Genomic DNA, 13,957 nt, shown 5'->3' with positions numbered 1-13,957 from the left:
AACAGCCATTTCCCCTTTGAGAAATTAAAGGTCCTGAACAGCAATTAACACTGAAGGTCGCAGAGTCTATTACAAAGTGTTAGTTGCTAAATTTCCTTTATTGACATAAAAAAGTATGTATTACTGTATAGTCATCCACATGATAACTACTTAATGAAGAATCTTCAGATGAATCAGAGAAAAAGAGAGAAAAACACTGATAGAGGAAGGGATAGACTGCTTTTCTGTTCATTCATGTCTAATGGTATATTTGTTCACAGATTTGCCCGGCCAAATCAATGTTAAGCCTCACGGAACTGATGCAGTTGTCACCTGGAATCCAGAATACAGTCCAAAATGTTTTGTAGTTGACTGGGGCACTCGTAAAGAGGATATGCGCATGAAAATAGTAGCTACAACTGCTGGAAATTTCACACTAGGTAAAAGCAACAGCCACATCTCATACAGGCACCATTTCACTTACTGGTTATTTCTGCTGGGGAGGGAAGGATTTTCATCCTGTTTTTAAGAGCAAACTAAGGATCCAGGTAAGTGTACCCTATCCAACAACGAGATAACATCTACTTTTAAGAACCATCAAAACAGGGAAAATAAACTTCAGCAGAGTTCTTCTAGTCACAGCTGGGCAAGAAATGTAGCTAAACTGCAGTTGCTGGCAAGAGATCTCTCCTTTCCCAAATTCAGGCAGACCTATACGCTACCTTCTGGCTAACACAGTGGCATAGGAACAAATAAATGTCTTTCTTGTCCCTAACTTCAAATATAAACTGCTCTGCTGCAGACTTTCCCCTGCATTATTTTTTAACTCCACAGTTGTGCTGTCAAAGCGCAAACTCTCAACTCTTGTACCTGCAAATCTGGGTATGAAGAGCTGCCGGCAGAGATCAATTTACAGAACAGTCATCCAAAACCTCTATTGAAATCATATAAGTGATTCTTGCAGATACTATTCAGAACTGTCTTTTATGTATAATATAGAACATTTAAGTTCAGGTTAATGTAAATGGGTGCAGTGTTTTCCTCAGTCCTCCTGCAATATCTGCAGTGTCACATTACATCTAGTTGTTCTGCATGCTTTTAAATATGCTGGCTGGGGGAAACATTGTTCATTGAACTAAGATGTGTAAACTTATTTTTGTTCACTGCTTTTTATACAGCAGTTCAAGCTTTCCAGAGGTGGGTTTTAGGAAAACATGGCATCTTTTAGTAACAAACCAGAGCTACATCTTGTTCTACTTTTGAAATAGTTTCTGTCGAGTACTGAAAGTCAGTGAGAAAGGATTCACATCTTTTATGCTCAGTGTAAAGGACTGTAGCTTAATGCTATGCTTTGAGGCCCAGGAATATATAGGATCTATACACAAAAACTGTAACAACTGTTGTTGTCCCTCTTTCTCTTCCTCTTCCTTTTCAATCATAACTTTTCAGTAAACACTGAAATACGTTTGTTTGTTTGTTTTCCAGACAATATTAATCCATATAAGCTGTACAAAATCATGGTGCATGCATCTGATGTGTGTCAGTGTGAAAGTTTCAGAGGACACGAAAAGACTTTCGGAGTAACCCACTTTTACTTGCTTGAAGGAGGTACTCCTCTTTTTTATATATTTATGTTCCTTATACTTCTTCTCATTTCCTATCTAGGGAAAAAAAAAAAAAAGATTAAAAAAAAAATCCAACATGGTGACTTAACATGCTTGTACAGTTAGCATTGCCTTTGGGCCTAGCAGTTATGCACTGGCAATGAATGACCTGAATGCTTTTCCTTACTGACAGGTCCATTAAAATGTTGTTATTACACACGAGATTACAAAAATAACAGAAAGGGGGCACCTGAGTTACTACTCCTTGTAGCTCAAATGTAATTGTAACTGAAGTCAGATTTCCCAATAGAAATTCAATGATGTCTTACATAACAAATTGAAATTAATACAACTGTGACTGCTGAAGTAAAAGTGTTTGTGAGTGAGTTAGTGATAGTGTTTACCACCTTGGGTATTTGTTTAATATCTGAGTGTTTTACTGTATGGAGATCCTCTTTTGTTTTCCACCCTTTATCTTGTATTTATGACAACTAGAATGAAGTAAAGATCTCCCTAGGTAGCAGCTAGGTTTCAGTCATGTATGTCTATTGCATTAATGTTAATGTGGATCTTATTTTCTGACTTTTAAGTTCCTAGGATAGGACCCACTAATATAACAATTCTAAATATCACAAAGCATTCTGCATTTGTGAAGTGGTCTGAAATATCTGCTGACGACTGTATGGGCTTTCTCCAGGGATACAAAATCAAATACATAGATTCATCGATGAATAAGTTTCTGGGTAAGTCTCCATTGCTCAGAACATAGCAGTAGTTCAGTGTTATGACAGAAATTTCTTCATACAGAGCCATTAACGTGCATTAATTAAAAGCACACTACTGAATCATATTTCCCTGGGAACAGAGTGCTTCCAAAGATCAGTTTCTGGTTAGGGTTTTTCTGCTCTTGATGACTTCAAGAAATTTATACATATTCATAGGAACATGTCAGATTAAGTATCGATAAGAAAAATTCCCTTAAAACATACAGTTTTAAGACAACAATAGAATTTCCCCGTAACACTGAAAGGAAGATATATCTTTTAGCATTTCTGAGGTCTTATGATTTCAGTCACAATACTTTTATGCTTCATTGCAATTCAGCTAGGTTTGACTCTGAGCATTTTTTTTTTTAACTCTATTTGCTGTAAATTTTTTCATACTTCTTACCTGTTTTGAAAGACATGGTTATAAATTCCATTTTTTAGAACATCTTCTTTAGTTGATAGCCTTATTTATTGCTTAACTACAAAAGATAGACCTGCTACGCATTGAAATAAAGCTCATAGCTATTCAGTTGCGAGCTCAACTACTAAAGTTTGGGGGCAAATAATCACTATCTTTATCTCTTTTGTTAAACATATCATAAATAATAATGCATTAATTTTGCATGTATTGACTTTTAAATACAATTAAAGATATGTTGTGGAAGACAAATAGCACCTATGGCCTGAGAAAGGAGAAAAGCAAGGATTCTATAGATCTTATTGGTATATGTCTTCAGAAGACCACAAAAAATAACAAAAGCTTGAACCATACAGCCCTGTGTCTGCTGAAGTTAGCTGGAGTTTGACAGGGAATTCAGGGAGTTCTACTTCACCATGGTTACCTATCAGAGAGTGGAAGAGGAGGCACAAGGGAGTCCACAGGGCTGAACTTAATTTTTTACTCACCCCTAATGATCAGTACAACAGTAACACAACAACAGATTGCCATGTTTTCCAGATGGGAATAATAATTTTACTGGAGAATCCTAGAGGACCTGCAGGCTACAGTAATATTTCTAAGATCTCAGATTCTCAATAGCAAACTTGAAAAATAATTTCTGCCTAGTTTAAGGTGTTCTACTGCACTGCATTATTCTAACTGGAGGAAAAGTCACCACGGCATCAGAAAAAATGGACTGAGATCAAAGTTCTAAAAAGCAGATGAAGTTGAATACATTGACATTTTTCTGTACAGAACCCAAAATAATAGTACTGATACTGACTGACGTGAATAACTACTCACTACCAGTGAGGGTAATGCAAAGGTCTTGTCTTGCAAATATCATTCAGTCATTGCTTACAGGCAGTTCAGATGCTTTGCTCTTTCCAAGTCCTTATTTCAACTCTAACAACAAGGGGTTTTCATAAAACCATAGTACAGCATGTCAGGTATATATCCCATTAAACACAGCCTACTGTACTTATCGCCTAAATATCCTGGTGTGTTAGGATCTCATACTTTTTTACATCTGAAAGCCAAATGCATGTAAGTACTTTGAAGAATCTTATACTCACCCAAAGAAAATCTGCATAGTGTGACTTTCGAGGTATGGATCAGGACATAGGAATTTTGTCTTTTCCCTAGTCAACTACACAGATACAGACTCAAATAATAGAAATCATCTCATTGCCCCATTCTCTAACCACTCTTGTGTTTTCAGCTGCTAGCATCAACTCTTCTACTACAAGTTACCGTCTTACTGGACTTAAAGAAAAGACAATCTACCGTGTAGAGATTTCAGGATTCACTAAAGCTGGAGAAGGATCACCATCTTTTTCACCGCAATTCAGTACTCTAAAATATGGTACTATAGAATCTGCATGCTACTGTGTTGCCTGGCAGCAATCTTGGCTTTATATGCCTTTATACAAAGCATTATTCTATACCCTTTCCCTTTTCCCTGCTTTTCAGGGGATAACAAAGTGCTCATGCACAGGATTTATTATTCAGTTCTTGGTTTACTGATAACAAAGGCAAAATTGTTCATTTGCTACAGATGAACTGTGTATCATGAAACTCTGCCTATATTTCTTTACCTAACATGCAGAGAAGACTCAGCTAGGATACCTCATCTTCGTAACATTTTGTGATTTTTTCATGTTAGTTATATTAACTGATCTTTATTTATTGCAAACTCTTATCACAGGTTTCAGTAGTCGAAATAATCTGCCTTTGACTTACAAAGTTCAGTAGTCTTTGTTCTTGGCAAAATCTTGATCACATAAAGCTGGTTTCCAGTTAGATACCTCAGCGAAAAAGTTCTTTTTTTACAAAAAGAAAGTCAGTCTTTCTACTGTGGCTGACTGTTGATCAAATCTTCTGTTTTCTGATAACTAGAGTCCTTTTCATCTAATGTGTTCTATCATTCACTGGCAAGAATTTGCTTGTTTCACAGATGCTTCAATAGGCTAAGGTATTGTATTATATATTATATATATATGTAGATATAGATTTCAATTATAATTTAATAATATAATTTTATATATTATATATATAATTGAAATATATATCTACATATATATAATATATAATACAATATATATTATATAATATATACGATATATATTGCATTCACATGTGGTTAGCTGGAATATGGACTCTCAAGTCATTTCAACACATTATCAATTGGACAGAACAGGAATCCCAGAATATGAGTAAAGTCTGACTTGTGTTTAAAGTATATCAGTACGTCTCTGTATACTTGATAGCACAAGTCTGAGTCAGTCTTTCTGTTGCTTCCCATCAGAAAAAGGAGAATTTGAAGGTTTAATGACTGGCCTTTGTTTCAGCATGATGTTTGCTTTGGTTTTTGCACCTATGACGTGTATTCTGATGCTTAAGAGGTAAGAAGCGAATATTGACTAATGCTATTAACAGTAACTCCCTTTTACTTATTTCTGATTTTCAAAGCACTATGCCTTTTTTTGGTCATCAAAAGCAAATCAATTTAAAAGTACAAGGAAAAAAGCTCACCCCATATATTTACACAGTGAGATAATTTACAAACCAGTAACAAGCTTATTTAAATACTTTGTCAAAAACCTATAACATTTTGCTTTTGATAGAGTTAACTAACTGATTACTTCCAGTCTCACATACCCTTGGTAAGAGCTAGGATCATTTATCCCAGTAGAAAATGCACTATAGATAAGAAAACATGGTGTATTTAATCAGTTTATTCTTTCACTCCCAACTGATAGTCATGTCTTTTCTATGGAAATGCAGGAGGAAATTCCACCAGTATACATACAAATGCTGCAATCAAAGCATTTTCCTCTAAGCACATTTAGATGTTACAAATTACTCACATATGAAAATAATGAGAAGAAATGGATGAGTAGGAAGAAGAGAATAACGGGTGCCTGCAAGATATGGATGAGGGAAGCGATCTTTCCCTCAAATTAATCTGAGGTGCAGTGAAGGCCATATACTAACACTGAAAGAAAATGGCTTGCATAGTAATCGATTCTGATACTCATTTTCTCATAAACTTAGTAGCATATGACCATTCTGATCACTATTATGATGTCCTAGGATGCCACTACCCTTCTTCTCCCTTTAGAAAGCACCAGCTTCAGATGATGAATATGAAGCTTTAAAAAGGGACTAACCAGTCACAAAATCTATCTTTACAGGGTCAGTGAGGAGATCAGATAACACTACAGCCTTAGGCTTTACCTTAATGAAGTACGTGACATCTAATAAAGTCTAGATTTGACTTTAAGACCAGACAACACTGAAGTCAGTGCTGAGGCAAGGTGATGGCCTAGATAACCTCACGCTGTTTCTCATAAATGTGCTGACATTTTTCATGTAGATATGAGTCATTGCCAGGAGCTCCCACAGTGCAGCTCTGACAGCAGCTGCTGGCAGGGAGAAGCTCAGAGGGAAAATGCTGAGGGATGTTCTCCAGTGACCTGGGGTGACAGGAGTGATGGTGTGCCACCATAATGGCCTGTCCACTTGAAAAGGATGAAGGAGAAGAAAGACCCTTACCTCATCCTGATCAGTAGTGAGGGAGACAGTGGAGCGTCGCCCCAGCACTGCCAGAGCTGCCCAATCTCACAGCTTTCTAGAGATGCTCCTTCACAAGCAGCCCTTGCTTTGTGCCATTCACAGGGGATGAAAGGCAGCTTCTTCTCCCCAGAGCTGTCAAAGCAGTGCAGGGAGCAGCCTCCAAAGTCTGCACATACCCATGAAGATAACAACCAGACTGCTTAGAGACCAGCTGTCAGTTCTGTGGTTTTGAGCTCTAGGAACAAGAAAGAAGCTGGAAAAAAAAAGGCTATGAGAGGGCTGAGGACAAACAGCCACTTGAAACTGAAGAGTATGGGACCATTCTGAGCCTTCCTCTACTCCCCTCTGGGAGGATCAAGCTTTGAAACAAACAGTGGATTTTGATTTTGCAGCATTTTAGAGTAAATTATCACTTACACTACAGCTATGGCAGAAACAACCTAGTGATGGTATGTTTGTGTCAGATGAAATGGTGAGATACTATAATTCCTTCCAGAAAGGGCTGAACTCATAGTGAGAAAAGAATCTTGCTCTCCACCTAGGGAGAGCTTTCTCCAGATCAGAAGTGTGATTGTAAAGAAGTTAAAAACAAAAAAATGTTCAATTTTTTTTTTTTTCCTTAAGGTAAAACTAAACTATGTAGAAAAGAGAAAACACACTCTAAAACAAAAGTCATCCTGCAGGTCCTCAAAGAATATAGAGATTTTTGTGGAAATGATAATGAATTAGGAATAAGATACTAATCTCACCATCTCAATATACTCTAACAATTTTGGCCTAGAGTTTTTAATTGCCATCATGCTTAATAGTCACTGTAGAACATCTTGTTTTGATGGTCATGAAAATACCAATAAAATGTAGATACAGCAGTTAATTCAAATGCACAGGAAATGACAGTTATTTAACCTGTCAATAAACTTAGGATATTTATTTACAGGTTGAAAATATCATGCTGGTCCAGTGTACCAAATCCAAGAAAGAGCAGTGCGATCCAAGATATGGCAAGTATAATTCCAACAGTGTGAAAAAAATGTACTAGAAAAATCGTACCTACTTACTAATCACTATCACTAGCTATTACTGTTTTCACACTTCATCCTAACATAAGTCTCATTCCAACAGTTAGGAAGCTAGGGTATTATCAGAAATACACAAATGGGAAGGTTGTTGTTCAGACAGAGGCTGTATACATCTTTTAGCTTAATAAAGGTTCTCAGACTCCCTTTGAAAACACTTTAGATCACATTTAAATGAACTGTTGTTAAAAGAACAAGAAAACGTTGAATGGGTAGAGTTGTTGAGAGGGACAAGTTCAATTATACCTAGTCACTTTTCAACAACTGGAACAGATTATTGAGCACAAGTTACTCAAAATACATTGTAACACACTGTGGTCTAATTCCACAAAAGAGGAATTCGCAAGAGGTAATGTATTGGTTTTCTGAAGCCCAGTCTTTACCTCCCTATCCCTGCATCCTTCTGCAGAAATTCTGGGGCTTTAGCTTGTCAGCTGGTAGCTGTCTGAGGAGACATCTACTAGTCAAGAGGGAACACAGTTCAATAGCACCTTCAAACCTGCCCTACCCACAGAATTCCTGTATGTTCTAGTAAGGCTATTTGAATTTCAGGACTAACAAAGTGCCTGGAAAATAGCTAGAATATGTGATTCTACTCCTCTTTTGCTGGTACCTGATAAAGTCCTTCCTCAAGTACAACTCAGTTTATCTCCCAAGTCTCTGATTGCTAACAATTATGTTTTTGGAACAGGAATTTGTGCTGCTTCCTTTTAAAATCATTTTGATTTTCCTGGCAGACATAAACTTAGTTTGGCACTTGTAGATCTAGTTTTTCAGGCCAACATTGTAAGCTATGGCAAAGCAGACTTGTGTCTATTTAGAACAAGGGAACATTAGCCTAAATAAGCCTAAATCAAGTGAAATACATATTTCTTGATGTATCCTGATGGATAGAGATACAAATATGCCACTTCTTTGTTTCTAAGACTTAAGCTGATGAGAGCATGTCATTGCCAATCTAAGCTGAAGTCAGAGTTTGTAGAGCTTAAAATTACGTATTCACATAAGGAAAGGCAAGTGTACGATTAAAGATCAGAACAGAAGCTTCAAGATAGTATCTACAGCCCAGCACTGTCAAAATCTAAGACAACAGAGCAAAATAACTAGCAATGACATTAATGAAGATACTGACAGGCTACTCATAATCAAGAGGTTAGATGAAGATAGGTATTTTTTTCTTCTTTTGTATAACAAATAAGTCTGAAATCTGCCCTCTTGCTTTTCCTATTTAATAGCAATCAAGAAGTTTCCAATAAGAGCTGCAATCTCCCTACACACTAGTGAGACTAGAGATATAATGAGGGCATGGTTTAGTGCTGTGGCTGATGAGGAGTAGATGTTATGGGGCTTCAGTCATAATTTAAGGATGTGAGCCTAAGACAGCTGGACTAAAGAAGATTAATGTCTGTGTGCAAGGGCTGGCACAGACTATGCTTTGGTGTTGTAACTACTCAGGATACAATAGGTAGGAACAGATCTTTGTCATGCTTTGTCAGATCACGCTGGTCCTGGGAGCTGGAAAGATTACAACCAATGCATACTGTTCATACATTAAAAAAATCAGTTCTTGTATAGAACTTATTTTAGATTAGTTAGTATAGAGTTAGGACTGTTGATCATAATAAATGGAATAATGGAAGTGCATCTCATAGAAGTTACCTCCTAACTTTGTTCTTTTGGCATTTATTTCAATATATTGACAATTTCACTTTGCCAAGGTATTATACCAATGTTACAATTTCTTCTTGTCTTTCCTTGCAGAGTACTTGGAAACCCATTTCAAAATCATTGCTTCAAACACTGCCAGACAATGATACCACCAGCCTTTATGTCATAGAGCATGATGAAAAGGCTTCTTTGAAGCTAGAGCACTTTACAGATGGCATAGAAGACAGCAAGCATGACATCAGAGAGTCAGAAGAACCTAGCAATAATATAGGCATAAATATAATACACAAAGAAATCCCTGAAAAAACAGTTACAAGTGAAAAAGATGGAATAATTTCCTTTACGGTACCCCTCTTGAGTGACTACACCAGCATGGAGTGCAGCCAGAAAGCTCTGATGAGTCTGACAGTGAAGCTGCCTGCAAGAGCTGCTCATCCTCGCCTGGAAATGGAACTAAGCAGTAAGCCAACACAAACTGAGCATCAAGTTTTGTTTGCTCCCCAGGACTACCTCAAACAAAGCCAGGTAGTACTTTTGCCACCTAGACCAACTTTGATGGAAAAAGTCAATTTGAACTGAGGAATCTTGAAAAATTCAACTTTCAAAACCTCAGGTACATGAATGGAGGGCATTAAGAACATATAAGCCAGTGACTCTGTGACAAGAACTGTGCTCTAGTTCAGTGGCCATCCTTCCTCAGACCAAGCGGTCTGAGGAAATCCATTCTTAGTCTTCTAGTCTAAAAACAACATTTTCTAGTCATCAGAAGAGCTTGCTATTTAGTGTGACAGTGTAAGATCTTGTTTTCAGAACAATAATGTTCTTCAGAAAAATCCTACGAAAACCACCTACCATGGCAAAGAAGCTCTCTAGTTAGTTGAATGAACAAAATAGTGGGACGCCTTGAATTTAGGAACAGAAACTTAGATGAATAGTCCTGTTTAAGAAAAGATGGTAACAAGTACTATTATTACCAAAGTTTTACTTGCATTAAGGCTATTTCTTCTTATGTTCATCTATACAGACAGAAATCTGTTTATATTCTTGTTTGTGATGAGGTTGCAGATACTATTTCACTTTGTGTACAATAACAAATCTGGAACAAAATTAATGAGCTAAATAGCTAGTTCATTTAGTCATTCCCCAAACTTTGCATAGAGAAGATGCCATTGAAATATATCAGCTCCTCTGTATGATCTATATGTGACTGCATCATGTACCTCCACAATGCACTGAGTCTGAAATGGTTTTACAGCTTACAGGGACTTCTCTCTCACTCAGAAACTCCATAAGCATTAATGGTTTGCACTTACTGTAGAAGTCTGTTACTGTCTTCTCTATTCTATGGAGCATTTTATTAAGATTATTTCATGAAGAAAGAAGTTTATCAATTTCTAAGCACTGGATGTTCCCTAGACTGACATCTCTGACTATAAGTGAAAAGAGTCTTCTATGTAGAGAATATTTGAAGAGTGTCCTTGCTAAACAGTCTCACCCAGTCAAAAAGGGACATGGACTAGGAGGCACAGAGTGTTGTGTCTTCAGATTAGGGGTAATTATCTAAAAATACAAGTGCATAAAGAGGTGTAAAAAACCTGCAGAACACTGCCTCTAGTAACATATGTGCAAGATATTTCATTTTATTTAGAATACTGTGCTCAAGTGGTTTCAGCTAGTTATACTCTTAACTTCATTTCAGTTGTTTGCAGTTATGCTCTTAACTTCATTATTGTCAGGACGTGTTACATGAAAAGTGTAATTGCAAACACAGGGGCTCAAGATCATAAATGCCAATCTATTTTGAATATATCTTGGGGTTTTTTTAGGCAGCATACAGAAATTCCTCCAGATGACCAGTGTTAGCATCAGTGAGAGTTTAGACATTATAAAAGCTTAAATACTTGACTGCAGGCCTGGAGGGCACATAGGCACAGTAATTCATAGCATGGGATAATATACTGCAGGGTTACAAGGATCTAGTATTTCTTATTTTCGGAGAAATGAATGCAATATCTAGTCTCTAATATGGCCTGTGTATTGAGCACTAGGGGAAAGTTTTAAAAAAAAACACAATCCAAGTATAGGACAATAACAAAAAAGAAGAAAAAATTGTGAATGCTGGAGGTAAGTGAATTCTCACAGTGCTGACGTAACAAAGGGTAACATCTGGCTATGTGCCACCTTTTAAATGGGTAAGATATGCATAGGGCCTAGATAAGGCATATGGCTAAATAATTGCTTTGCTGCCAGCTGCGCAATTCATGATGCCAGAAAAAGAGATACAAAGGTGCAAAACAAAATTGCTTTCACATTTACATTCTTGAAGATAAGTTCTTCTCAGTTCTCACATTTTTCAGTTTTTCTCACATTTCTAAAGTGTCTCAAAAGCTAGGTAACAGAAAAAGAGATTTGTGGATGCCAAGTCATGGCACATTACTGAGTCAGCAGTGACACTAAAAAGTGTATAGTAATAGTAGTGAGTCAATTAGCACAGCAAAGTCGATATGCTGGTTTTTTCTGGTAAAGAGAGTAAATCAATTTTTTCTTGGATACTTTAATGTATGAATAGTATAAACACAGAGATACATTTTTACACATTTTTTTACACTTGAGGGTAGATCATAGTGCAGTAACTAGACAGCACTCAAAAACATGACAATGTTTTTCAGATATGGGAAATCAAGCCACTCAGCCTGGAACTGCAGATGGCAGCAATCACACTATTCCAAAGCGTTTTTTTTCTTCTCTGTATTAACTGTCAAATAGAATAATAGGAACCACAGAATGTTATAAATTTGCTAAAAACCATTGTCGGTACTCTGACAATCTTAAAAGCCACCTTACAGCACAATGGCATCCGCACTTGAACAGAGTCCTCTAAGGCAGAGTACAGGAGAAGCCCTTTGACTTGAATCAAGTCCAGCTACTGCTATAAAAATTGTAAAGTAACAAATCATTCAATTAAAGCCTTCTAATTACAAGATACTTGTTTCAGAGCTTTGGGATATGTGTTGCAGGCTCTTGGTTTACTTATTTTCTTCTTGCTCAATGATTTTTTTTCCTTAAAGAACTGTGCTTGCACTGCTTGGATTATGTTAACTGTGTTTTAGTTACTGTATTGGTGAGCTCTGTAGGAAAGTAGGTAATAAAACTCAGGACTATTTGTATCAATCACTTCTGAACACAGCTTGCCACTAGGACAAATTACACATTTGATATCGGGAGAATGATCGTATCCCTGTATCTATTTTATTTCTACAGCAGAAGCACCAGTTTGACTGATAAAACTGAAAACAACCTGCTGTTCTAGAAACTGTCATTCACATTACCCATCCTGTCCTAATTTCAGCTGAGACAGCATTAAAAGCACAGAAATGCTTGGGTTACTGCTGAGAAGAGTCACCGCCATGATGGCATGGGGGCAGAGGGTGGGACAGAGGAAAGGTGCCTGAGTTTGGCACAAGGTATTCCACATTATGAGACATCATGAGAAAGCCAAGGGGAAGTGGCCAGGAATGGTCGCTGCTTGGGGGCTGGCTGGGCGTTGGTCAGTGGTTGGTGAGATATTGTGTAGATAGCAGGCTGTTGTACTGTGAAATGGGTGCTGGTTAGCAAGTGGTGAGTGACTGCACTATAGAGGTATATATATATATATATAATAGAATCACAGAATCATTAAGGTTGGAAAAGACCTGTAAGATCACCTAGTTCAACCATCCACCTGCCACCAATATTGCCCACTAAACCATATCCCAAATATATATATATATTTATATAATAAAATAATATATATGTAATTAACAGTTATAATCACATGTTTATTCCCATTTTCCTTTTCTGTCTTAGTAAATAGTTTTTATCCCAACCCATGAGTTCTATTTTATTTAGCATTCTCTCCTTCATCCTACTGCAGGTTACTGAGTGAACACCTGTGTAGTGCTAAGCTGCTGCTGGGTTCAACCATGACAGTTCTCAGAGAAAGGCAGAAATTTACCGGAAGAAATTAAGGAAGTATTTTGCATTTGCTGAAGTGGTAATAAAAAAAATCTTAAGGAAGCATGAGCATAGGAATAGCCAGTACAGGCTAGGGAATTTGCAGTGGAACAGTTTCAGGTATTTACTGGACATACTGAAGTCTCGGTAGGCTGGAGAATAAAAGGTACACTACTTACCTGAAAAACTGCAGGTTGAAGCCCATTTCTGGTATATTGTTAGAATGGAAACGGATTGCAGAACCACAAAACTTGGTCTTTAACAAACAGTAACTGCCAATGTTAAACTTTGCTTATAGCGGTTAAGTCAAGGTACACAACAAACAGCAACATTCACCTTTTCTTGCTAAGTCTCCATTAAATTCTTGCATTCATTTAAAATACATGGTTGCTAGAAGATTTCTTATGATTCATAAGAGGTATCTGCTATGATACCTGCAGCTTTGTGTTTGGTGGGCCATCACACTGAAAGACTAAAATAGCTAGCCTGATGTGGTCATAAACTGAAGAGCAATTTTGACCTCGGAGGATTGGGATGTTTTGACAAAAATCAGATAATTTCATGTTTTTCACTGAAGTTGATGAGGTGAGAACAGATGTGACATAAAACATACATACGTATATAATATGTCAATATACTCTGGGTTCTGTCACAGCTGTGTTAAGGAAGAAGTAACTATCAATGTCCATAAAACATACCTAGATATTTACCCAGGTACAGACGTTATTGTAACTTCCCAACACCGCATGTCCTGGTACCTCGCGTCTAAACAGCAATAGCACACTGAACACCTAATCTGTTACTCCAGTTACGCTGGGTCACACAGACGTCCACCCAGAGCCACAGGACAGC

General features: G+C 37.2%; 1 protein-coding gene across 1 annotated transcript in view; it reads left to right on the top strand.

Moving 5' to 3' along the window:
- Nucleotides 1–7,474, top strand: part of LOC104914934 (interleukin-31 receptor subunit alpha-like) — a 17,127-nt gene extending 9,653 nt beyond the window's left edge. Inside the window, exons 6-11 of the mRNA XM_031557253.1 lie at nt 261–419; nt 1,465–1,587; nt 2,174–2,326; nt 4,012–4,155; nt 5,098–5,194; nt 7,306–7,474. Of these exons, the coding sequence (XP_031413113.1) occupies nt 261–419; nt 1,465–1,587; nt 2,174–2,326; nt 4,012–4,155; nt 5,098–5,194; nt 7,306–7,393 (764 nt within the window). The 3' untranslated portion in view covers nt 7,394–7,474. The remainder of the gene's footprint in view (nt 1–260; nt 420–1,464; nt 1,588–2,173; nt 2,327–4,011; nt 4,156–5,097; nt 5,195–7,305) is intronic.
- Nucleotides 7,475–13,957: the final 6,483 nt, after the last annotated feature.

Source organism: Meleagris gallopavo, chromosome Z, assembly GCF_000146605.3.
Source record: "Meleagris gallopavo isolate NT-WF06-2002-E0010 breed Aviagen turkey brand Nicholas breeding stock chromosome Z, Turkey_5.1, whole genome shotgun sequence".
Classification (NCBI taxonomy): Eukaryota; Metazoa; Chordata; class Aves; order Galliformes; family Phasianidae; genus Meleagris; species Meleagris gallopavo.
Note: the sequence above shows the minus strand (reverse complement) of the source record. Positions and strands in the feature narration are given on the sequence as shown.